At 36.8% G+C, this 26246-nt stretch overlaps 1 protein-coding gene across 2 annotated transcripts in view; it reads right to left on the bottom strand.

The window, feature by feature from the left end:
• Positions 1-1070: 1070 nt before the first annotated feature.
• amotl1 (angiomotin like 1) overlaps positions 1071-26246 on the bottom strand; it is a 45615-nt gene continuing 20439 nt past the window's right edge. For both annotated transcript variants that reach the window (XM_055195579.2, XM_055195578.2), the window contains exons 3-12: positions 25799-26129; positions 23210-23354; positions 14597-14677; positions 11724-11869; positions 11412-11561; positions 10916-11106; positions 8951-9067; positions 7818-8011; positions 3377-3760; positions 1071-1337 (exon numbers count right to left, since the gene is read on the bottom strand). In XM_055195579.2, coding sequence (XP_055051554.2) covers positions 1240-1337; positions 3377-3760; positions 7818-8011; positions 8951-9067; positions 10916-11106; positions 11412-11561; positions 11724-11869; positions 14597-14677; positions 23210-23354; positions 25799-26129 — 1837 coding nt within the window. In that variant the 3' untranslated portion in view covers positions 1071-1239. The remainder of the gene's footprint in view (positions 1338-3376; positions 3761-7817; positions 8012-8950; positions 9068-10915; positions 11107-11411; positions 11562-11723; positions 11870-14596; positions 14678-23209; positions 23355-25798; positions 26130-26246) is intronic.

The raw sequence follows: 26246 nt of genomic DNA, 5'->3' as shown, positions 1-26246 counted from the left end.
AAACGGGTTTTCCTCACGGAAGGTCTGCATTTGTTAAAAATGAGCAAATAAAATATTTCAAATCAATCTTAAATGTTACTTACATTACTGATGATGCAAATAGCTGTGTAATAAGCAGGATAATGTACAGGCAGTAGGTTGTTATCACAAAATAAACCCCTTCATTGTTATACAAGACCCTTATTTCTCCGATAACAACCTGCTGCCTTTTCTCTTACATACTGTATATCAGGGCCATTGTTTTTTTCTCAAGATGCACACCAGTATTGTTTATTAGAATTTGTGAGTCAGTTGCAGCACCAAATCTGGCAGCAGGAACTGTGCCAGTTACAACAGATTTTAAAACCAAAATGTGTACCCATTCTTGTCATAGGACAACTCTGATTAACTTATTTGATCCACTTCAAATGTTGACTAGTATATTTTACTGCTTCTTGCATGTGATCATGTGCCCATCTTGCATTCTTTCCCCAGTGCCACAGCAACATCAAAGTGCTCATGTTAGCTTCTTTAATGTATACACATTTTACTTAGAATTTGAATAAATGTAGATCTGCCATTTAATTAATGGCATTTATTAATTGTATTTAACATCTCAACAGCAGACACATTTTAGAGAATTATTAGAAAACTCCTATACCTTCTATAAAATATTCTAAAATAAAATTTTATATAAATATTACAAAAACTATATAAACTTTAGACTCTAAATATTAAGTCTTTGAAATAGGCCTTATAATATAGTAACTGTATACAGTATAGTACAGTACAGTGCTCTCCAACATGGTGCCCGCACAGAGTTTGTGAGTGCCCACCAAAGAACAATAGCTTCATTTTTAATATTTGTGCATTACATATTATTATATTAGCTTGGCTTCTTTTATACATTTTAAAAATTGATAAAACAAATAAAATCAAAATCAACAAGTAAAAGAAAAAAGTTTTGAGTAGACTATATAAAAAGTAGCCCTATTATCCATTTTGGTAGCCCTTGCTCACAAAAAGGTTGGAGACCCCAGGTATAGTTTAGTGTAGTGCTGACTTTGAAAACATCCCAGCAAAGAGAACAGTTTACACAATAACAGCAGGGTTTTTATTCAGCCAGGACATGTAACAAAATAATTACTTTTTGTGTTTTTACAACCCTTATTTTGACAACCTTTATTGACAGCATAATTTCTTTTATTTTAAAAACAAACACAGCACCAGTATTTAGCTTTTTCAATTTGTGATTGTTTTTTAGATAAGAATCTCCACCATGTCGAGGTCAGAAAGGGCAATCTTCTTTCCTCCACTGAGCTGTGCTTGACCCTCTAGGCCTTTAGTGGATGAATAATCTGCACACAAACACAAACAAACACACACACACACACACACACACACACACACACACACACACACACACACACACACACAGTATCCATAATTAAAGGGATAGTTCACCCAAAAATAAAAATTCTGTCATCATTTACTGACCCTCATGTCCTTACAAACCTGTATATTCTTTGTTCTATTGAACACAAAGGAAGATATTTTGAAATGCTTTAAAATTGGTAAATCACGGCATGAACGAAATTTTATTTACACCATTAGTAAACAGTGTCTGGGGTATGCATGGTGAATGTTGTATCTGGGAAGATTTTTAAAGGTGTTAAAATGTACTATATATTTCCATTTTCTCCATTTTACTTACACCATAGCCTATTCAGTACAAAAAATACAACAACATATCACAAAACATAAATAAGGTGAAGTGTACATAGTCCACCAACGTGTAGAAAATCATACACTCTAAAAACAAACGGTGCTATATAGCACCGTTTGTTTTTAGAATTTGCACGGCGTACATTTATAGACAACAACAATACGTAAGGACATGTTTATGTAAGCAATAAGGTACGAGAGGCTGTGCTGTATCGTGAATAAGTAACGGCTGAAGGGCGTTGTTAGGCACGACGCGAAGCGGAGTGCCTGCAACCCCTTCAGCCGTAACTTATTCACGATACAGCACTTGCCTTGAGTACCTTATTGCTTTTATAAAACGGTTACCACACAATATTAAAGGGAAAAAAATATTAGTGCAACTTTCATGAAGTTAAATTAATAAAAGCATTCCTTCCGCTAGAAAAAAATAGTCCCTGACTGCGAACAACAACATGAAAGTTCAAATAAAAACAACAAACTGTTCTCAGACTTTGTCTCATTATATGTTTATGTGTTGCTAAGGGTGTTGCTAAGGGCGCAGTGATATTAAATAGAACCGTTGGGTGAAGCGGTCATAGCAGTGTTTTATTGTGAATAAAGCACACCTATTGACCAATCAGAATCAAGGATTGGAACTAACCGTTTTATAATTATCCATAGAGAATAAAATCATAGTACTTCTGAAATAATGTATGCAATATGCATCTAGCTCGAGTGTGGGGGAGAACCGTGAGAAACAAATTTCTAAAACACTGGTAAAGAACTACACTACCCACTATCTTAAAAGCCGGAGTGGAAAAGGGAGTCGGGCCAACTACCAAAACACACTTGTTGCGTGTCTACAAAACGGCATCGTTGCATGGGTTGTGTATGTGTGGGACGGGTCTATCAAAAGAAGGTGTTGGGGTAGGGGTGTATTTGTTTAGGTGATTTCAAATGTCAACATTGGCTTTCAGCGATCATGCACCCTGCCTTTAAGTGAGATCACGATTATAACAGCAGCGGCCATCATGAGACCTCGTGCAAGGGAACCCCAATAACATAAGAACGACATGCGGATGACATCAAGCCACGAGGGCGATTCGAGAAATCATACGGAAGAGTTTGCTTTCGAATCGCTCTCGTGGCACTTTGATGTCATCCATCTGTCTGTTCCTGTGTTATAGCATGAAGTCGAACACAAGTGTAAATGATCACTGTTAGTAATGTACTAAAGTTCAGATGTGTAAAAATATTTTAAATAATCTTTAATGAGAACCATTATAGCCTGTTAATTTCTGACGTTTTGTCTGAATGCTACTGTAGTGTACAGCAACTGCCGCCCCTGGAATCAGGCCTATTGTCTGCAGAACCACATTAGTTGGCAGCATCAAGTTTTATACAGAAAGAATTGTTCTTAATCTGTACTTTGGTATTGGCCAATAGTTGTTTTTTTACAATGAGTATCGGCCTAAAAAATCCTACTGGTGCATATTAATATATCCACTGGGAGTCAGGAAACCTGAAATCAGCTTTCATTGTAATGTGACGACACACAGATTTATGGCCTGGTTTCACAGACGTGACTTAGCTAGCCAGGACTAGGCCTTAATGAAATTAATACATTTATGCATCTTTTGTAAACATGAAAGCAGTTTCAGGTGTTTTCATTAGTCAGTTTCTTTTGTCTCACCTGTCTTCTCGTGTCTTGTAAAGGTTGCAGCTCTAAACATCTCAGGACTTTGTCCTGTTTGACTGCTGCTGTCTCTGCTGGCTGATTTTGAATGAAGGGACAGGAGAGGAGTAGATGGGAGAGAGAATGAAGCAAGAGGAGGTAGAGATGCAGAAGAGGGCAGGGGTAATGTTGAAGAGGTAGAGGGAGGGCTGGAGCGAGGAAGACGGGACAATGAGGGGATCAATGATGATCTTGAACCAGCAGAGGCCAGGAAGGGAGAAAAAGAGGATGACGAAAAAGATGGAGAGAGAGAGGAAGCAGGGATAGGTGAAGAGACAGAGACTGAAAGAGAGGGCAGTGAGGGTAGGATGTGCTGTACTGTATCTTTTCCCAGAAGTACACCTACAAATAAAATCAGAGATTCGTCTTTAAAAAAAAATAGTTTCCCACTAAGCAAAATGTAAAAGTTGTACTGTGCTCCGTTAAAATTACAAGAACCTACAAACTACATTAGTTACCTTTAAAGGATTACCTGCCAGCTGAAATTAAATCAAGTCAGGTTTTTTGGCCATGCAGTGTATACAGTTATGTACTTGGCTATTTACGTTTTACTTACTAATTACTTGTTTTCTAACTAATTACTTACTAATTACTTGAAAGCAGACACTACAACTAGCACTGAGATGCTACAAAAATTATTTAAGAAAATATGGGAGGAAGAACAGATCCCACTAGAATGGAAAGAAGGTCATCTCATTAAGCTCCCAAAGAAAGGAGATCTTAGTTCCTGCTCCAATTACAGAGGAATAACTCTGCTGTCAATACCAAGCAAAGTATTTAGCAGAATACTGCTAAACAGAATGAGGGAGGCAATAGACACCCACCTTAGGGACCAACAAGCAGGCTTCAGAAAAGATAGATCTTGCACCGATCAGATTGCAACACTGCGAATTATAGTGGAACAATCTCTGGAGTGGAACTCATCACTATACATCAACTTCATAGATTACGAGAAGGCCTTTGATAGTGTCGACAGAGATACTTTGTGGAAACTGTTAAGACACTACGGGGTACCACAAAAATTAACAGAGATAATCAAGGCCTCCTATGAAGGACTATCCTGCAGAATTGTTCATGGCCAACAAACAACCGAGGCCTTTGGAGTACAGACTGGTGTCAGACAGGGCTGTTTGCTTTCACCCTTCTTATTCTTGTTGGCCATTGACTGGATCATGAAAATGTCTACAGAGCAAAAGAGAAATGGCATTCAGTGGACACTATGGAAACAGCTTGATGACCTGGATTTCGCAGATGACCTGGACCTACTATCACATACACAGCAACAAATGCAAGAGAAAACCAGCTCTGTAGCACATTACTCTGCATGCATCGGCCTGAACATACATAGAGAAAAGAGCAAAGTCCTAAAAGTTAATACATCAAGCACTTTACCTATAACACTAGAGGGGGCGATTCTGGAGGAAGTGGAAAGCTTCACTTATCTCGGAAGCATCATCAATATACAAGGAGGGACTGATGCTGACATAAAAGCAAGAATTGGCAAGGCAAGAGTTGCTTTCAACCAATTGAAAAAGATCTGGTCCTGTAGTAACTTGACCCTCAAGACTAAAGTCAGGTTATTCAACACCACTGTGAAGCCTGTCTTAATGTATGGAGCAGAAACATGGCGAACAACAGCAGCTGGCTTAAAAAAGCTACAGACATTTATCAATTCATGTCTCCGAAAGATCCTCAGAATCCGCTGGCCCAATATCATCTCCAATGAAGAGCTCTGGCGACGCACTCAACAGGAACCTATTGAAGAATTAATCCGTCAACGCAGATGGAAATGGATTGGCCGCACCCTCAGGGGGCCGGCCTCCAGCATCACCAGACAATCCCTTACCTGGAATCCGCAAGGCAAGAGGAAAAGAGGTCGTCCCAGAATAACCTGGAGAAGGGAGCTGGAGGCAGACATCAAAAAGAGTGGTCAAAATTGGGGACAGTTGGAAAGACTGGCCAAGGACCGAGACGCCTGGAGAGACTTTGTTTGTGGCCTATGTCCCAGACGAGACGACAGGCTATGATGATGATGATGAAATACAATCCTACAAATCATCTTAGACTTACGGACCATTTACCAAGATCATAACGTGTACTTGAATAATTGTAAATCACAGTCTGTACATCATAATGCAAGAGTTATAATAACACCTGCAGTATAACCATCAAATTGCATCTAAACTTTATTTCCATACAATGACTTTAATATCATGTTGTTTCAATGTATTTTTCTTCATTAGTTTCTTGTTCTAAAATTAAAATTGAATTGACTGAACATAAATTTATGAAGCAAGAAAGGAAAAAGTAAGAGGGGCAAGTTGTTATTCATAACAAAATAATGAATCGTTGCTGACAATAAAAATGACTGAAATACAGGACTACTGATTTTAAGTGTTTAAATTTGATATACTATCCTATCAGTACTTAGAGCAGGTTGCCCGGACAGAGTCTGTGAGGTGCCCGACAAAGCACATTCTATTAATAGTCTCAATTGTTATTTATTTATTAAATTTACTTCTTTTATGTATGTTAACATTTTAAAGAATGTTATAAAACGGTTAGTTCCAGTCCTTGATTCTGATTGGTCAATAGGTGTGCTTTATTCACGATAAAACACTGCTATGACCGCTTCACCCAACAGTTCTATTTAATATCACTGCGCCCTTAGCAAACCCTTAGCAACACATAAACATATAATGAGACAAAGTTTGAGAACAGTTTGTTGTTTTTATTTGAACTTTCATGTTATTGTTCGCAGTCAGGGACTATTTTTTCTTGTGGAAGGAATGCTTTTATTGATTTTACTTCATGAAAGTTGCACTAATATTTTTTTTACTTTAATATTGTGTAGTAACCGTTTTATAAAAGCAATAAGGTACTCGAGGCAAGTGCTGTATCGTGAATAAGTAACGGCTGAAGGGGTTGCAGGCACTCCGCTTCGCGTCGTGCCTAACAACGCCCTTCAGCCGTTACTTATTCACGATACAGCACAGCCTCTCGTACCTTATTGCTTACATAAAACATATCAACAAGTAAAATAAAATAAAGTCAAAACAAAGTAAAACAAAAAAGATTTGAATATACTATATCATATTATATATACATTTTTAAAGTTTTGGCTGTGAAAAGTTGACATATCTTATTAAATTAAATTGAAATTGTTTAACTTAAATTAGCCAATGGTCCGATTCACATTTTTAAATGACCTTTGGTGTGTAAGTGTATATTAGTACATGTTAATGATATGCAAAAGATACAGTAAACGATGGCGCAATTTAATATCTCCAATGTAAATCTCTTTTCTTGGGCTATAACAAACACACGGATTGTAGGCAAGAGTTTACTTCCTGAGATGTGTTACGTAATGAAGATCGACATTATCATAATTCCTCCCGCTTGGACTCACAGCCTGTAAGTTAACTCCTGTTAAAAAACTGAATTTCTTTGAACATGGTAAGGAGCGTCAGAGGTATACAGACCCATCACAACGTACAAATCTGGAGCTACAAAAATGTACGATATGTTGAAAATAATGTGTTTTCTGAACCATAAACCACGCAAACACATTGTATTATACCAAATACACAAAATAAGGTTGTTTTTATCAATGAAATAGGAGCTCTTTAAAGTAACATAAAATGTATGTTGATTTGACAAAAAAGCTGCATATTTTTTTACAGTGTGTGATTAAATGTTTTCAGACTGTAATGTTCATGTATCATAAGGGCCTTCTATTAGTGGAAAAGATGGTATGCAGTGTATGATACATGAACAGGTAGGGACCTGAAGACACTAAATACCTGATTTGCTAAGAAATTATATTGATTTGACCTTCCCTTCATTTATTTTGAGCTTTAAAGGTTCATAATGACCAAAGATTGTGCTCGATATAAATACTGTATGTATGTATAAAACAGTGTATAGAAAAGTGCACTGAAAAAAAGGATTCATTCAAATTTTTTTAAGGTAAGTGGTTGCAATCAATTTATTTCAGCTACATTTAAACAAAAAACAACAAAACAAAACAAAACAAAACAAAAAACTTTTGTTTAAAGGTAGCTTAAATAAATTGATCTGTCTGCGCATACAGAAATTCAGAAGCTACACAATACACTGGCCTTAATAATATCAAAAATAAACTAACAATATGAACAACCCACACCTCAATCCCAGACTCAAGATATAAAATGTATAGATCTTCTATCCTTATGTTTGAAAAAAACTATTAGCCGTTAACTATCAAAACACTACTGCCTCGAGTGGTTAGGCAAATACATGAATATTACAAAAATTAAAACAATTGGCAAAAGACATGGCACAAAAAAGCCCTTTTCGTTCAAATATTTTTGCACTATACTGCTGACATGGATTAGAAGATTTATACTACAATACTCACTTGTGCTGCCCTTCCAGCTGTGCTGGTCTCGGCGATCAGTCTGCGATGTCTGCCTTATGTGCAGCCCTGTTGCTATTGAAATGGAGGGCACAGAGTGTGCAGGTCGAAGAGGGGCAGGTTCCCGACGGGAGCGCTGTTGTAGGACTTTAATCATGGCGTCTTTCTCTAGCAGCTGAGCATGCAAGTCCTTCATTCTATAACAGGAAGCACACAGAGTGAAGCATTTTATTATTTTTCTACAGTTAAAAAAAGGTGTATGGAAGTTGTTTTCCCAATGCATGATGACATGATTCATTTACTCACTGAATAAATAAAATGCTTCTCAAAACAGCTTCACCAAACGGCTCTGTTGACATTGCAAGGCTTAATGACCAGAACCGATTTTTGTCCCATCTCTTTAAAATTGACTTAAAACAGGACTCATGTCTGATATCCGTGTTGACATTAATCTCGGCCTGCATCCCAGTTCGCCTACTACTTGTCATGGTCCTCCTGCCCTCATGTCATAGTTTTTGCTCCATGTGGCAGTATCATGGATGACAAGCATGGACAAATAAATAGATTTCCCTATTTAAGAAAATTCTTCAATAAATTCATATTGAATGATGAAATAACTAGTAGGAGTTTACATTCAACACTGATTTGATATTATAGAATTTTCTTCAAAATACATTATGATTTACATATTGAAAATAAAAGATAAACATGTTTTCCTGTTTATGTCATAATTACAAATTTTGAACTGGTGTACTTTTAAACTGACCTGCCTTTATATATACAAGCAAGACACTCCCTTAACAGTAAACTCTGATGCTATGCATGAGATTATGCGAGTATCTGGCAAACGCGAGCGCCTCTTTTATCATAAACCCTTTAGACGCGTCTGCAGCAGGCACTTGTTTTGATAAGACATGTGATGCACACAGGTTCACTTGACATGCAGAACACACATTTTGAAATTACGAACCACACACATGACGGGCTGCATACATGTTGTGACGAACTTCGCATCGAGCGAAGAAAAAAGAAGTCACCGGCCGCCACTGCTCTCCTGAAGGATTTGTGTTTGTGAAAATAATATGTTATATAGTGTTTATTGTATATGTGCGCATATGATGTTTAAAACAGTTGACCTTTGCTCCATTTCTTGACAGCGCCGGCCGGTCTGGGCTCTTTTCTCATCCTCATACTGCCAGAGTGAGCCATCACTGTAACTGCCATTACGAGAATGGTGGATTATAGTTGTGTCTCTGAAAACCAGCAAAACACACAACCACAAAGTCACTTTTGGGTTATTGAATATTTCAAGTTTAAGAAAACAAGACATTTGTAACATCTGCTGCACAGTGTTTTAGGTCAGGGGTTTGCCTTCCAGGGTACACAAACTGATAAAAAATTGATATATTTATGTAAAGTGCATTGGTTAAAAGCATCTTTCGAATACGTAAAATAAATCAAGGTTGTAAACGGTGGTGTAAACGTTTTATCCTGCAGCCTAGTATGTATTATTAAGGAGAGTTTTGTGAACACAATTTTCTTTCCTATTGAAACAGGATGCTAGGCTGCAACATATCAGAGGGCTGTTTTTTTAACAGCCAAAAGCCTTTACCTTCTCTTACAACCTCTCTCTCACAGCCTTGCCCTACTGGCACAGTGTGTCTTAAATTTTAGGATGCAGGAAAAAAGGGGAGAAATAAAGATCTGAGTGACATTGAGAAAGGCCAAATATGGCAAGGCAACTGGGTCTGAAACTTTAAGGCAGCAATGGTTACCAACAGTGGTCAGAGGAGGGACGAACCACAAACAAAGGGTGCTGTAAATAAGCACAGTTTTATAACAACACATAAGAAAAGAAGTGAACCTTTGGGTCTGCACACTGTCTATGTTAATGTGCTAAGCAGTGTGTGAGGCTTTAGGGACAAAATCAGTCCAAGAATTTATGTTGTGGATTTTCTCAATAGTACCAGGGTTTCCCGCAACACTTTGCAGTTCGGGCGGCCCGCCTAAGCTGGAAAACCCTACCGCCCTTAACTAGGTCGTCAAAAAAAGGCCGTCAAGTGCATCTCGAAGAATAGCATGGACGCGCTTCACAACACGAGTGGCCACAGGGCCGAAACGACGTGGTCCGTTGTCATGAGAAATCCGGTCCCCCTTGGCAATTCTGCCCCCTTAGGACCCCCGTGTGATTCCATTGGCTGAAAAAACTCCTCATGGGGAGTTTTCTTAGCGCCTTATTACCATTCCTACAAAATCGCGTTATGATTTATGTCGTTAGAACGTTGTTAAAATTACAATTGATGTCTTTTAAATGATATGTTTCATATAGTAGTATATAAATGAGGCTATAGGTGGGAGATCTACACATTGCTTGTGTCATTTTATTATTTAGATTATTATACTGTACCCTTTCCACATTTGTACTGTGTAAAGTTAATAAATTACTTATACAAAACATGATTACTACATCTTTAAATCAAACATTAAAATGATAATTTATAAGCCATGATTACTACACTTTTACTATTAAAAAAATACATTTCGAACGGTATGTTAATAATTAAAAAAATAAAAGTATTGTTTTTGTAAAAGCAGATGATGACACAAAAGTACTGGGGTCCTAGGGGGGACCGAATTGCTCATGACACGTTCACTGCACGTTCACTGTCTGAAGGATAACTAGCCAGTTGATAAAACATCTTGGTGTATATTCATGTAACAACAAAAACATAAAGTGCAGTACGATATCAGTATGTGGAGTTTGTTTATACCGAAGTGGAGCGAAGCATTCAGGAGTCTGATGGCCTGTGGGAAGAAACACCTCCTGAGTCTCTCAGTTTTGGCCATCAGGCTTCGGAAGCGTTTCCCAGATGGGATTAATCGCGGGATTTAACTTTGTGTCATGCAAAATTTTCAGTTGAGTTGAATATTTGCCACTTGCGCAAAAAATTGAGGCGTATAGTGCGTGTTTTTGCATCATTCACTTCACCCAATTTGCATAATTCGCATTGCTCCATAGTCGCGTCTTTACATTGACTTTGTATGTAATCTTCTCGTGCAAACCGTTGAATTCGCGTTTTGTATGTTAAGTGTATACTGACCTCTGTGCTGCTGCTGTTGCAGCGGCCTCCATGGCAAAGTGTCTCATTGCACTCTCCTCCAAATACTTCTGCTCCCAACGTGTCATATCAGCCTCTAATCCCAGAATCCTCTCCTCTCTTTCCCTCAGTAAATCTAGCAGAGCAGGGGCATTGGTCTCACAAGCAGCGAGGGGTACTCCTATGCCAGCACGCTACACACAGACACAAACACACACACCCACACACACACACACAAACACACACACACACACACACACACACACACATGACAGACAGTGATTATGGAAACTGTCGGGCTGGATAATTGCAGCCCTTCAACTTTTAGCCCTGCTGTGGTTGACAACTCCCTTGTGTGGCACTAAAGAAAGCAGACAATATGTCTCTGAGCCTGCACGTGGTATGGTGATGTACAGTACGTAATATATGTTGATGTATTTGTAATACCATTTAGGCTATTAAAAGACATGGTGAATAAATGTGTTTTTTTTTTGCATGCCTGTTGTGTTCGCAAGGCCTCCAGTTCTCTTTCCAGGCGAGTACGCAGACGTCTCTCGAGTTGTTCTCGTTTCTCACATGCTGCCTGGAGCTGTGCCAGTGCCTGCTGCAACCGTTCCACCCGCTCCACATACATCTGTTTTTTACTTAACTGTAAAACAGAACGAGAAAGACATGTACACTGTTTTATATATACTTATATATACTTGTCGGCCCCATGAAGAATAGCCACTACCTTGGTAATGGCTAATGGGGATCCAAATAAACAATAAACTTGTCACTTGAATGCTTTCAGTATTTTGTAAGGACTCACCTCTTCCTCTAGTCTGACAACTTTACTCTGAGCATTATTCAAAGCCTGTTCTAATATCTCAATGTGTCGCTGCTGATCTTCATTGGCTGATCGAAGACTTGATGCCTCCATTTGTAATTTCTCGAGATCTTTCAGACTTTCTCTTTCTGAGAATAAAAAAATAACATGTTAAATTCAATGTAGTTTATTTTAGTAAAAGTACCAGAGGCTTGTATAACCTCTTGAGTCATACGATCATGTGAATGAAAAAAAGCTGCCACCAGAATTGACAGTCACACACTCGTACATTCAGCTGCTCAAATGTTTTTTTAAACACAAAAAGCACGGCAGTGGTTCAGTGGTTCATGTAGGTTGTCTACACACCGGAAGGTTGGTGGTTCAATCCCCGGCTCCACCTGACCAAGTGTCGAGATGACCTTGAGCAAGACACCTAACCCCAGCTGCTCCCGATGAGCTGGATGGCACCTTGCATGGCTGACACCGCCGTGTGAGTGAATGGGTGAATGCAAGGCAATATGTAAAGCGCTTTGGATGGCCATGGGTCTATAAAAGCGCTATATAAATGCAGTCCATTTACAACAAGTGTTTATTTATGTCACAGACACAAAACAACAGCATAAGACCTACGGTAAATGATTGCATAAACATCAGTCATTAGTGATCGCCAACACCGCTCTTCTCTACTGTTTCGGTTGTATAAGTGACAACGTTTAATTGGTCTTTGCATTTAAAAGGTGCACTTATTGCCACCAACTATTAGCACTTTATTATAAGTGCTCATTTTTAATCATAATGTTGTTGATGAACCAGTGTTTTGGTGGCATGCAAGTAAATTTTTGAATATGTCTGCAGCTCTTAGAAACTTTTTTTGGTGGGCTTGAAAATATTTTGACCCAGCGGGGTTAATTGTAACGCTGTGTTACAACTAACTAACCCCTCAGCACTTACGATATGAAAACAGCTAAGGGTGTTTTCACATATGTTGGTGCGCACCGTGGTGCGGCCTCGGAGCGCACCAAAATACATTGTATCATTTTTCAGTTAGTGCGGTCCGTGTTCACATATTATTTTTTTTTACTGTACTTGAAATGCTGCACCGTACACCACGTGACAACGGTCAGCCCTGCCATTGGTCTCTGACAGCTTTTACCGTGTCATACGCACAACCGGCGCAACGTCATAGAATGTCTCTGAATAGGTTCACGCCCACTTTTGGGGGAAATCAGACTAGACCCTCCATTGGCTTCCACTCAAAACAGCGGAACAAAGCAACCTTCGTACACAGCCGGCAGGCGTAAACAACCCATGAAATCACTCAGATCAAACACGCTGAGATCATCTGTCCACCCTGATACGTTAACATATTTAATTTGGTCAATATAAAAACATGTCTCTTTCATTCTCCCAGCATCAAATTTGTGCACCCGAGTGTGGCTGTTGTGTTCACACTGACCCAAACGAACCGTACTCGGAGCAACACGTCATTTGGGCCGACCTAAACAGTGTATATGTGAAAACACCCTAACGTTCTTGCCGTTGTTTTAAATAGGCTACACACTAATGATTGGTGGCTGCCAACAAAATAAATGTGCCTATCATATCAAAAATCGTGTGTCAAATGTATTTTTGTTCATATCTTTAATATTGATTGAATAAGGTCACGTCAAATATTGAAATCACAATGAAATGAATGGCTAAAATCAGACTTTGATGCTCATCTCAGAATTTTATTTTGAAACTGTAGTATGGTTATTACAGACTGGGTCACATATAAACAAATGTTTGTCATAATTGTGCTGCTTTTTCTCACATATTTAGACATTTGTATTCATTTACAATTGAACTATTGATAGAAAAGTGCTGGATGAATGAATACAGTGTGGATACCGGTCTATTATAGACAGATATATAAACAATATCCACTTCAAGTATATTCACAAAATAATATTTGCCTACAACTAACCACCTGCCTGTTACAATTAACCCCACCTATGGGGTAAGTTGTAACGTTTGCACTTCTGTCACGTTTAATTGTCCAAGAATGGTAAGTACTAGAAACAAACTTCAAATGTTCATTTGTAGCAGAGATGTGTGTATTGCAGAGGTGTATAAAACTTAAGTATTTTAGTTACATTTTCCAAGCATCTATGCTTTATCAGAGTGTTTGTCTTGGGAAAAAATTTACTTTTCTTTACTAAAAAATGTTCACTACATTCTAAAGCATAAAATCATACTGTGTATTCATTATATATTGCATATTAAAATTGATTTAATGACTAATTACATATAAATTGTGTACTTTTACTTTCTTGAGTAAAAGTACGGAAAAAAAATGTACTTAAGTAAAAGTACAAAAAAATTACTAGATGTTTAATGTACTTAAATATTAAATATAAACCAAAAACTTGAATTTATGAAATGTAGTGGAGTAAAAATTATGATAATATGTTTTGGAATGTTTGTTTTCCAAAGAAAAACACTAATAAAATACGAATAATTGAAAATTGACGTTTATGTAGAAAGTAAAAATACTTAAGTACTATACAACTCTGGTGTGTTGCTTGTGTGAAATATAATTAATAAAACTCAAATATTTTTTGAATGATTGAGCCAAAACCAAAAAGCATTAGGTTGTGCCTTGCTCTCCCCTACTATGTGTCTTGTGGTTTACTGTAATGCTTGTTTACACAGACAGAATGATTTGAGTGTAAGAGATAAAGTAAAACAGGAAGTAAAGGGAGGCGCATAGGAAATAATTTGAGTAAATTTACACTAGACACATTTATTGCAGAGATCCGAACTGTAATCAAAAAATGTTCTAACAAACATTTGTGTAATAATGTACAACAACCAGAAAAAGATAAGTGTCTTACTTTGTGAAAGATAAAAGTGTCCATCTTCCTGTACCTTTAGCTCCTGATTGGCCAACTGTCGATTTGCCGTTTCCAAACGGTCTGGAACACATAATAAAAAAGTCTTATTACCAAGTGCCCCAAAACAGCAACATCATAACAATGTACAGTATTGTAAACAAATTAAATATAACTGCAGGCACCAATAACAAGGCCAACTGTAACATTAACAGCTCAAAGCAAATAAGCGTTTGACCCTCCTCCTGAAGGAGACCAGAACGTGTTTTATTTGAATTGATGTCAATGATTAGAGGCTTCAACCATTTTTGTGAGAAGAAAGTGTATTTATTAGTGTACTAAACTGACAGTCTGTCCGTTAATCTTCAACAAGTTTTACACTAAACAATACTTTTGTTGGGAACTGTATTTATTGTAGGTTTTCAGTAAAATGCTATTTTATAAGAGAAGGCAGAGTAGTGAATGTTACAACAGGTAGGACTCTTTTATGACATAAAACAAATTTATGACATTACCACCAGGGCCGTACACAGGATTTTATAAATACCGAGGTCCAAATATGTATTTTGCTAGGCCATGCATCCCAGAAAAAAAGAAATCTTATTTCCCTGCTCAACATATGTGAATTTAAAGGTCACGTTCCTGTAATGTTGCTATAATAGCATAAACAATACCTTTAAAATGATAAAGCTCAAGTTCACTGCCGGCAATATATTTTCTTTAACAGAATTCGCCTTTCAAAGCCTACAGCGAACGGCTGGTTTGGACTACAGTCCTCTACTTCCTGCTTTGATGACGTCACTAGAACAGTTTTTTGACTAAACTCTACCTACAGGAATGCTTGATTTTTTCCCCCAAACCAGTTCAGATAGGAGTTTTACTTAAAGCTCAGGGGCAGAAAGAAATTTGATTGGTTCACAAAAATGACCAATGAAAGTCCTCAACCGGAGCCTTCAAGGCAGCTTCTGCAGTGAAGCAATTCGAGCTCACCGTTGGTCAGGTGAGTAGCGCAGATGGTTAGATAGGAATGGCAAGTGACGGATGGATGAGCGATATAGCATTTTCCCAATGATGGATTGAGCTTGGAAACTTTTTTGGATTCTGTTTCTTGGGATTTGGAGTAACTGGCAGAGTCAATAATGGCCGTGGCTGCAACTAGAGCTGAGTTATATATCGCATGATTGTCATGTGCATCTCATCGGTCAAGCCGGTTCCGTGATTAGTAGTAAATTGCCATCACCTGCTTTCAGATAAAGCAGCATTTACTACATAGAGCCGTAGTTTACTGACAAGTTAGGCAAAATCACATTAATTATCGCAGGTGATAACATAATTCAGCCAGCAAAGAGAGTTTCATTTGATTATTGATTTAAACTTTTAAAAGGACGTTCAAGTCGCATCTGGGTAGTAAACATGGGTCAAGATGCTTGTTCCTTCTTTTCAATGCGCTCGGGAGGTTGCAATCCCATGACGTCTGCCGTTGCTAAGGTACCATGAGTGTGTTCTCCATGGTAGTTTGTATACAATCGCTTGCAATTACAACACCTCATAGGGAGGGAGAGCAGGAGATGTAATGCAACACATATTGAACTACGAAAAAAGAGAGACTTAAGGCATCAGGGGCTGGATTCACAAAACATTCTTAAGAAGAAAATTCGTCTTAAATGCCATTTTTATCTTCAATTCAAGCTTAAGAAAGAAAGAATATAGAGGGTATGCTTTTCCATGTGACCAAGCCAGAACTCGCCCTGTTGAGTGGCAAACGTTCAACAAAATGGTTGGTTTTCATAGCGGGTGCTGCGAAAATGCCAGTAAAACTGACTATTATCAGCTTAAATTGAATTTAGTTGGACTTGATAGCAGATGTGGACAATACTTAGTTACAATTTTAAAGCATCTGTGCTTTATTAGGATGTTTGTATGGGGATTTTTGTTTTACTTTACTACATTCTAAAGCATAATCATACTGTGTATTCTTTAATATTGCATATTAAAATTGATTTAATACCTAATTACATTAAAAATGTGTACTTTTACTTGAGTAAAAGTATGTTAATGTACTTACATTTTAAATGTAAAACAAAAACTTAATATTTATGAAATGTAATAAAGTAAAAATGATGATAATAATATGCTTTGGAATGTATGTTTTCCAAAGAAAAACACGGATAAAATACAAATACTTGAAAAGATGTGTTTAAATAGAAAGTAAAACCTCTGCTTGATAGTGACCCTAGCAACTTATCAACCCACCTGTGGTCTGTGGACGTTGGAATGAACGATCAATTTATTTCTCCTTTCGGTGTTTTTTGGCAGTCTGTAAAACGATAGCTCCGAATTCTTGTTAATCTGTTAGTGCAGTCTATCGCACAACACCATTTCGGCGAATTTTCGCCGATGTCACGCTGTACTCAAATGCTGCCGCTCTGTCTTTTGCCACTCAGTGGGCGTAACCACAGTCCCTCTCGCCGACGGTGACGTCACGTGCATACCCTCTATTTTGTATTCTCATAAAAGCTTTTTAAGAAAGTTCTTCTTTTTTCCTACACCTCCTAAGACCCGAGCTTTGTTTTTTTGTTTTTTTCAGATTTATTCCAGCTATTTGGGGTTATAAAGAACCAATAAATATAATAACCAAATATTTGTCTTTGAACCTGAAGCAGTGTAATTGTCCAAGTTTGTGTATAACAGATTTCAGTTACACAGTATGGTGCAAACAACAAAAAATGTGACGTCCACGTATGTAGACATCCAGGTCTTAGGAGGTGAAGGATGTTCATAAAAAATACTTAAGAATTCAAATTCTCAAAACAGAAACTGTCTTAAACATCTTAAAGATATGACAACCTCACAGCAGTCTTAAATCTCAAAATGTAAGATGTTTTATAAGTTAAATTGATTGTTTTAATTTAATGAAGAATTTCACACTCATAATAATAAAGTTTAATGGATAACTTCAGTAATATGTGACAAAACACATAAGTATTACTGATAATATTGCAGTAGCAAACATTTTACTTCCTTCATAATACATTTATTGTGAAATTACTAACTGCTCAAAGAGGCTATGAGCGGAAGTCAAACCGGTAATAGGTCCATCATGTGAGTTAAGCTCTCCGAAAGCCTGATAAAGTAAAGCACGCAAGGGGCCAGAGCGCTCCACCCGCATGACAGACCGATTGGGAGATTAGGGAATGATGTTTACTCACCACACCACCTTCATACACTAGCTGGCCTCTGTTACAACAGCAAATAACATATCACTCATCATTTATGTAGTATTTATCTCACATTACAGTTTTTCTCCTTTGCTAAAACACTATAACCAAGTTTTTTAACTAAAAATTCAAAACCATAACGTAATCTTTCAAAAAGCACATCCATTTTGCTTAACTATAAACACTACTCCTCTGCTTTAACACATGAGTCAGATATGGTGAACTGAAACTCTACACACAAATCCCTACATTTCTCGGTGCTTATACAATCTGGTCATATGGAAAGCACTAGCATTCAATACTGTTCACTCAAGTCAGCACAGCTTAGGCTCAATTAGCAAACAATTACCAAGGTGGAAACACTAGGAGTCAAAATTGAACTTAATAAGTTAAGATAATGATTAGAAATTAGTATATTAAAAAATAGAAACCACTGTTTATATATTTTTAATTATTAATATATGTTAAATAATATAATTTTAACATTTCATAAATATTGTGCTGTTTATGTTAAAATAGCTCAGCGGCCCTTCTACGAGACATCAATCTCAGAAACGGCCCAAACTAATTTGAGATCCCTCTCAGCATGGGGCAACGTGAGCCGAAATCACAGTCTGCGCTACTTTGTTAGGTGTCACTTCCCTTGGAAAAAGGCACAAAAACGTGAAGTATTTATTACAACAATGAAGTTACATTTACATTTTTAGTGACTAAAATCATATATAGACGGTTTCAGCAGTAACAACATAAACACGCGGCTTTCGTGGAACACACATAACTTCCGGTAAACTCTACTAAAAATAAATAACAACAAAGTCCTTTTAAAGTAGTTTATTTATATAACAAGCAAAATAAACAACGCATAGATTACCTAGAAAACCAAAACATTTGTTTTTTTCAACGAGGTATATCTTAAAGAGTTCAGTTTAGCAACTAGTCAGACCATTAAACAAACAGAAACCGGATGTAAAGTTTCCGTGCGTCCGATTTCATATATATATATATATATATATATATATATATATATATATATATATATATATATATATATATATATATATATATATATATTCACGTATACAGATAAAAATCTAATAATCTCATCTTAAATTGTGGCAAGAACTGTGAAACGTAAATGGCCACTGATGTCACTACAATTGAAGAGTTTCATTGCAAAACGACATAACTCCGTTTTTTAATTTTTTAGAAATCTCTTTTTTTTGGTTCTGCATTCCAATTAATATAAATTCAACTGCAGCTAAGTAGCACAATAACACAACATAATAACATAATAATAAACATGTTTTGACAAAAATGTTAAAAACAGAGTTATCTCGTTTTGCAAAGAAACTCTTCAAATATTGATGGGGTGATTGCTAGAGAATGAAATGCGTTTTTATTTCATCATAGAATGGGTGTATAGCTCTATCTATATTGCCAGACCTATGAGCGGTGTACAGAGACTAGAAAAGATGAAGCTTTAAAAACATCTCTGTTTTAGGAAGCCAGAACAAAGTGGGTTTAGAATCAAGGTCGAAAAATGTTTCTTCAGCATAGTCAAAACTGTGTCAAAGTATGTGTCTGTGTGTGCATGTGTCTCTGTAGTCACATATTAGACACATCAAACTTTATCAACTGCAGCTTTCATGGTGACAAAACAAAAGTCAAATACAAGTGCTTGTGCTGTCTGTTCAAAACTTGTCAAAGCAGATGCACAAATCTGCATTGTATGTAAGGTCAAGCTCAGACAGCACAAACACAGTTTTATAACAATCTGTAAACAATCTTTTAACCCTACACAGACCAACACAAGGTCCGTAAAGCATTTTGCAGACAGACATCCCAACCCGTTCAATTCAGTTACATTCCTGTCATTTTTTATTTAAACAAAGGGAATTAAATGCGCAAACAAGGCGGGAACCAAGTGGTGACCAAGAGAGAGTTTTAATGGTTTATTAAAATTTATAATTAAAACTGTCCTCGGGTATACACTCTCTGCCAAAAGTCTTGTCGCTTATCTATTTTGTAGAAACACTTGCTATTAACCTAGAAATAGCTCATATGAAACGCTAAAACCCTCCCAAATGATGTTTAACGCACTGAAATGAATTAGTTTCACTAAAAAAAAAAAAAAAAATTTATCATTTAATCAAGACAGAGTGGTCAAATTTTGGCAAGACAAAAGTTTTGTCGCCTGTACAGAAATTGAACAAATTTACTGCAAATACAAAAATATTTCAGCAAATTAAGTAGTGGTGCTGTGAGATCCAAATTTAATATCTTGTATGACTTCCATGAGCTTGAAGGACTGCATCCATGCGATTTGGCAAGGATTCATACAATGTATAGATGAAGTCATCCGGAATAGCAAAGAAAGCAGTCTTGCATGCCTCCTAGAGTTCATCAATATTCTTTGGTTTCATCTTCCATGCTTCCTCTTTCATCCTACCCCACATATGCTCAATGATGTTCATGTCTGGTGACTGGGCTGGCCAATCCTGGAGCATCTTGATCTTCTTCGCCTTGAGGAACTTTGATGTGGAGATGGAAGTATGCGATGGAGCACCATCCTGCTGCAGAATTTGGCCTCTTTTATGGTTGGGAATATAAGAGGTAGCTAAGATTTCTTGGTATTTTAGACTATTGATGTTGCCTTCCACTCTGCAGATCTCTTGCACACCCCCATACTGGATGTAACAGACCATGATTCTTCTGCCACCAAACTTCACTGTTTTCTGGGTGAATCTGGGATCCATGCGGGCTCCAGTAGGTCTCCTGCAATATTTGAGGTGACTTTGGTGTGTAATTTAACAGAAGATTCATCTGAAAAATCCACCTTCTGCTTTTCCAGCATCCATCCTTTCAGCAGGCTGTGGGCCTTGGCAAATGCCACATGGTTTTTCAATTGTCTTTTGTTTAGTGCTGGCTTCTGGGCACTGATTCGACCATGGAGGCCATTTTGAGACAAAATCCGACAAACTGTTCTGGTTGACACACAGACTTCAGGTGACCAGGTCTTGTGGAGCTCTGCTGCAATGGAAAATGGGCTGACCTTGGATTCTCTCGAGCAGTTGTCTTGCGGGGTCTGCCTTACCTTGGCTTGTCAAAAACATCTCCAGTCTCTTCAAATCTTTTTTTATCCTCTGTACTTGATGCTGAGACACATTGAAGGTGTCTGCCACATCAGCAGTGGATCTGGTCTTCAGCCTCTTGATAATCAAAACTTTAGTTTTAGGGTGAATCTTAGGCATGTTTGCAGAGGTCTAGTTGCACTTGATGTGAAGGTCTAGTGTACTAAGGTTCTTTTTATACACACCTGAGACCTAATTGATCCATCACAGATGAAGCTCATATGACAAGGTGACAAGACTTATGTCTTTGCAAAAATTGACTCAATGGGCTTTACTAAGCTGTGAATATTAAAATACTTTTTGACAGTTTAGTTTTACACTGAACCATCATTACAAAAGCTGTTGGGAAATGAGCCATTTCTTGAAAACAAATCTTGATTAGAAATATATTTTAGCGGCACTTTAGGTCAATTTGTACACAAGCAACAAGACTTTTGTCAGGGAGTGTACTTGAGTACTGACCAAAGTATCACTGGTATCATGACAACACTACGAGCCATGATGTAGCTATTGGAAAGTGTTTTCTGTTATCATGAGAATATCATGGAACGCTTTGTAACATTGCAGATCTTTACGTGGTCAAACAGCAACATTGCATACTAACTAAAGTTGAAAAGTACAATAGATCCAATTTCAAAATTCTTTTGATTATATAGATAAACTATAGTAAAGTTTTGTAGTAATATGCTATTGCATATGAAGAGTTTGGTTCCAAAACGCAATAAATCCATTTTGACAAATTTTGGTAAAAACGTGTTTTCTATACCAAGAAAGTGGCAAGATGAAAACAACTATTTTCTGTTACAAACTTTCACACAGCATCTTTAGGTTATAAAAACATAAAAAATTCAAATCCATAAGTTGATTTTCAAAGATTTATTATAAAAACGGATTATTTTTTCCACAAAATGCAATAAATCCATGACAAGTTTTTATTCAAAATGCTATAAATCTATTGAATCAATAGCCTATATAAATGTGCATTCATCTTTGCCATGTTATATTCATTTAGTTGACTAGTTGTACACACTAATTAAAAATATAAACATTAATGTTATTAATCAAAACACTTACTTTGTCATATTAAGAACCCTGTCATTGCGGTTACTTGACGTCTTCGCTTAACGTCTTTCACAGCGATCAGCTGTAAAATGTTTTTGGTCCTGCTCGATTTTCGTTGACTTTGAGTAAAATTATGTAAAGTTTTTCATAAGATCCTCTGGGGTCAATGTGTTATCATGAGAAGCTTGATGCTGTCGGGAGAACAAGCACCCGTCTCCCGAGTGCCTCTCAGGGAAATTATTAGATGTTGATGGCTTACGTTTCTTTCCCATCACAGAAAACCATCACAGGTTTAGCGATGCAATTAAAGTATTATTTTGTTTTGTTTGTTGATCACAAAGTACAAAGTAGATGAGGAAAACTAGGACTCCATGTACTCAGCGCGCCGCCATGTTTGTTTACATTGCGTGAATGGTGCACTGTGGGATTTATTGCGTTCTGTAAAAAAGGGGGAGTGGCGTTTATCGCATTTTGGGAAAAAAGGGAGAAAAGATGACAGAATAACACGGCGGATATTGGATTTTGCGTAAAATTAAGAATTTACTTTTAACTACTGACCTGATATAATGCTGATTTTGGCAATAACTCTTTTTTTTCAAAAATGGCGTTTATCGCGTTTTGGAACCAAACTCTTCATATACTGTTACAATACCATGACAGTTTTCTAAATGGCAATCTTCCAAAATTCCCATTCAAGGAACACTGATCAAAACTCTCAAATCAAAAATGTATGCCCCTAATCTAAAGATACCACACTCATGGTTTAAGGTCAAACCCTTTCAAAGTTAAATGCAAAAATGATCATATTGCATATCTTAGTAGACGGAAATATGCTGTATCAACCATCCTGCTTGTAAGAAAATGTTTCAAGATTCATGTCAAAATAGCAATGCCTTGCAAAGATACTGCCTTCTGGCCATTTTGGCAAACTTGTTAATGCAGTATTCAAAAGGGGTTCTTTTCTATCACAAATCTTTTTGTCATGACTGCATGGCAGTGGAAGAGGTTGAATGACTTTGCAAAAACAATAGGTGACTAAACACCTTTTTATAATTTTCTCTATATAGAAATGTTTATCAAAACCTGTTAAATATTGAAAAAGTTTAATTTTCAAAATAATTTTGTTGCTCTTTTAAGCTTTCGCAATGAAATGTGCCCAATTCTGACAAAACGGTTTCAAAAGATTTGCCAATACTCATTCTCACCTCTCAAGTCTCTGTTAAAGTCATGAAGTCGTCTGATCTCCCCCTCAAGTTTATTCCTCATGGTTTTATCTAGAGCCTCCCTTTTGGATGAACTCTTTACTAAACTCTCATATGTTTCAGAAAGGTGCTCAACCTCCATCTCCAACTGCAAAACACAGAAAAAGTGCCCATAAATGTTGCATAATAGAACAACCATATATTGCTGTCTATCATATTTAAATAAAAACAATTTTTAATTCAATCATTTTCAATTACATTTTCATTTTAACCTCCTAAGACCTGGTGTGTCCACATACTGTACATGGGCATCACATTTTTTGTTGTCTGCACCATAATACTTAATTCTGTGTAACTGAAACCTGTTGTACACAAATGTGGACAAAAACACTGCTTCATGTTCAAAGAAAATTATTTGGTTATTATATTTATTGGTTCTTCCTAACCCCAAATAGCGGGAAGAAATCTAAAATGCAAGCCAAACCAAAGCTCGGGTCTTTAGCCTGAGATACACTGCACGATTATTGACTATCCCAGACAAAAGATTGCCATCATGAAACAATCGTCGCGATTTCTGTGATCATGGCTCTTCAACAGTGGTCCTATGTCGTACAGTGAGTCAGGTTCAGGCTTACGTTTTCCCGGTCTTGCGTCCAAAGATAGCTTACGATAGTTTTCTGACAGTTGCACTAATGTGTGACTTAACCTAAAGCCTCCATGTCATCATTGTACATGCTTGTCGTACCCAAGTATAAACGATCCATGTCGCACAGTTTGATAAGGTCTTATAAGATCTTATAGGAGTGCAAAAATCCTGCAATGTATTCCAGGCTTTAGGAGGTTAATTTTTATGTTGACTGCATTGACAAATTGAAATATAAAATCCAACAGATGAGTTACTAGTGTAACTTTCGTCCCGACAGGAACTCATGACATTTAAACCCGATTTACTTTTGTTTTGAAAAACTCTGAGAAGGCAAACTTTGGGATGTATTACAACACTATATTACCTGTAGATTGATCAGTACCATAATACATGAAATGAGAAACACAACACGATACAAGAAAAAAATTACTGCTTTAGGAATTTACTTATCATTATTGACAATAGCTTTCTGGCCCTACACATGCAAAACCGTGACAAATAACACGATATTTGTTAGCTCTGTCAAGGGTTGCGTGCTAAAGATGCTGTCATGGTTTTGAATGCAAATGTAACCAGGGCTCTAAGAAAACCACTTTGTAACTTTCTTTCCCTGTTACTTTCGCCTCGGATCTCCCCTACACTGAAAAAAAATTGATTCATTCAATTTACTCAATTTTAAGGTAAGCGGCTGCAATCAATTTATTTAAACTACATTTAAACAAAAATAAAGAAAATAAATTGATTGCGACCACTTACCTTAAAAAATCGAGTAAATTGAATGAATCACTTTTTTCAGTTACTAAAATAGATAAAAGGAGAGGGGAAATATTTTATGTAAGGCCTTCATATAATTATTAAATATTATGATATAACACTATAATAGGATATATAATTTGGATTTAGGAAAGGATTAAGATTTGAACAAAACTGTTTATTACATTAAGCAATAAAAATAGTTTTCTATTCAAAAGTGGAGGAAAGGATGACAGTGAGTGACAAATGATGTTTATGACCGTGTACATTAGTTATTCCCAAAGACTGCAAAAACTGCAAAAGACCATAATGTGCTGTAAATTAAAAGCTTATCTTATATGTCACTTGTAAATTATGTTGTTAAGCCACAGTAAACATGCATGTATGCTTCACGATAGCTCCACCTTATTTTAAACCAGGAAAAACCCTGCAATAGCAACGAGCATTTCTTCAAAAAAAGCAAGCCTTCACTTTATGGGGCAGCACAGGCGATGCGTGGCACAGAATACAGATGTGAAGCTACTGTATGCCTTTTTTTTTAAAGTTGCTAAGTTGGGAACCCTGCTATGTATTAGAAACTCTCTGCTATGTGAGCAATTAAACCCACCCAATACGCTTTAAAAAAATGCAATTTTTGTCTTGCCTTGAGTAGTGCAAATGAAATGTCATATCATCAGTTGGATTTTATTTTTCAATTTGACAGGAAAGATGTATTATCACATTGAAAATGAAATTTGGCAAGTTTTCTATATTGAAATGGTTAATCGTGTTTTCATTTTTATTTTTATCATTTAATTATTTTATTTAAAATTGAAAGAATATGCCTTCCATAAAATATTTTCATTTTAAAATTTTAATTACTCATGCTATATAAATATTTTATTCTTACAGTATATTAAACTGTACTACTGTATATAATTTACATCCTTTAATATCCAGTATAATTATATTTTTCCCTGCCACATGTATGCTATTATTATGGAACAATTTAAAAAAACTTCTTATACAGCTACATAAAACATTGTTTTTTTATAAAGTCCAATTTTTCCTATAACACTAAAGCTTGTTACAAAGAGTTTTGTGTTTTCTAAACAGACGTATAGATAGATATTAGATCTACATTCTGTACCATAGACATTGTGCCACTGTGTAATTTTACACAGAAAGGGGAAATAAATAAAAATGTCAGATACCCGCTTTAGTTTGCCGGCTTTCTCACTTTGCTTGAGAAGTTCTTGTCTCAGACTTTGGTTCTCTTCTTTTAGGATCTCTAGCATCTGCTGGGTATGGCTTACCATAGCAAACACTTCACCTTGGAAAGGCTGCCCTAAAGGGGCCAGACGAACAGATGGCCCTCGGTTTACAGATTCAATCTGAGCAGAAGGAAATCTCATGGTATGTGGTTGTGATATATCCTGATTCTGCTGTTGAGAAGCCTGTGAAGGCAGGATACAGCTCTCAGTGTACACTAGACTGTTCGTCTGTTGGCATTGTGATGAAGCACTGGAAGATTCGGGCCACTGTCTAGAATGGAAAAAGACTGAGAGGTTGAAAATAGCCCAACATATTTTAGTGTAAGTTGAAAAAGCAGACCAATGTTATGAAAGTGTGTACTTTTTATTGGGCAAAATCAACCTATTT

This window comes from Misgurnus anguillicaudatus, chromosome 24 (genome assembly GCF_027580225.2).
Source record: "Misgurnus anguillicaudatus chromosome 24, ASM2758022v2, whole genome shotgun sequence".
NCBI classification, from domain to species: Eukaryota; Metazoa; Chordata; class Actinopteri; order Cypriniformes; family Cobitidae; genus Misgurnus; species Misgurnus anguillicaudatus.
Note: the sequence above shows the minus strand (reverse complement) of the source record. Positions and strands in the feature narration are given on the sequence as shown.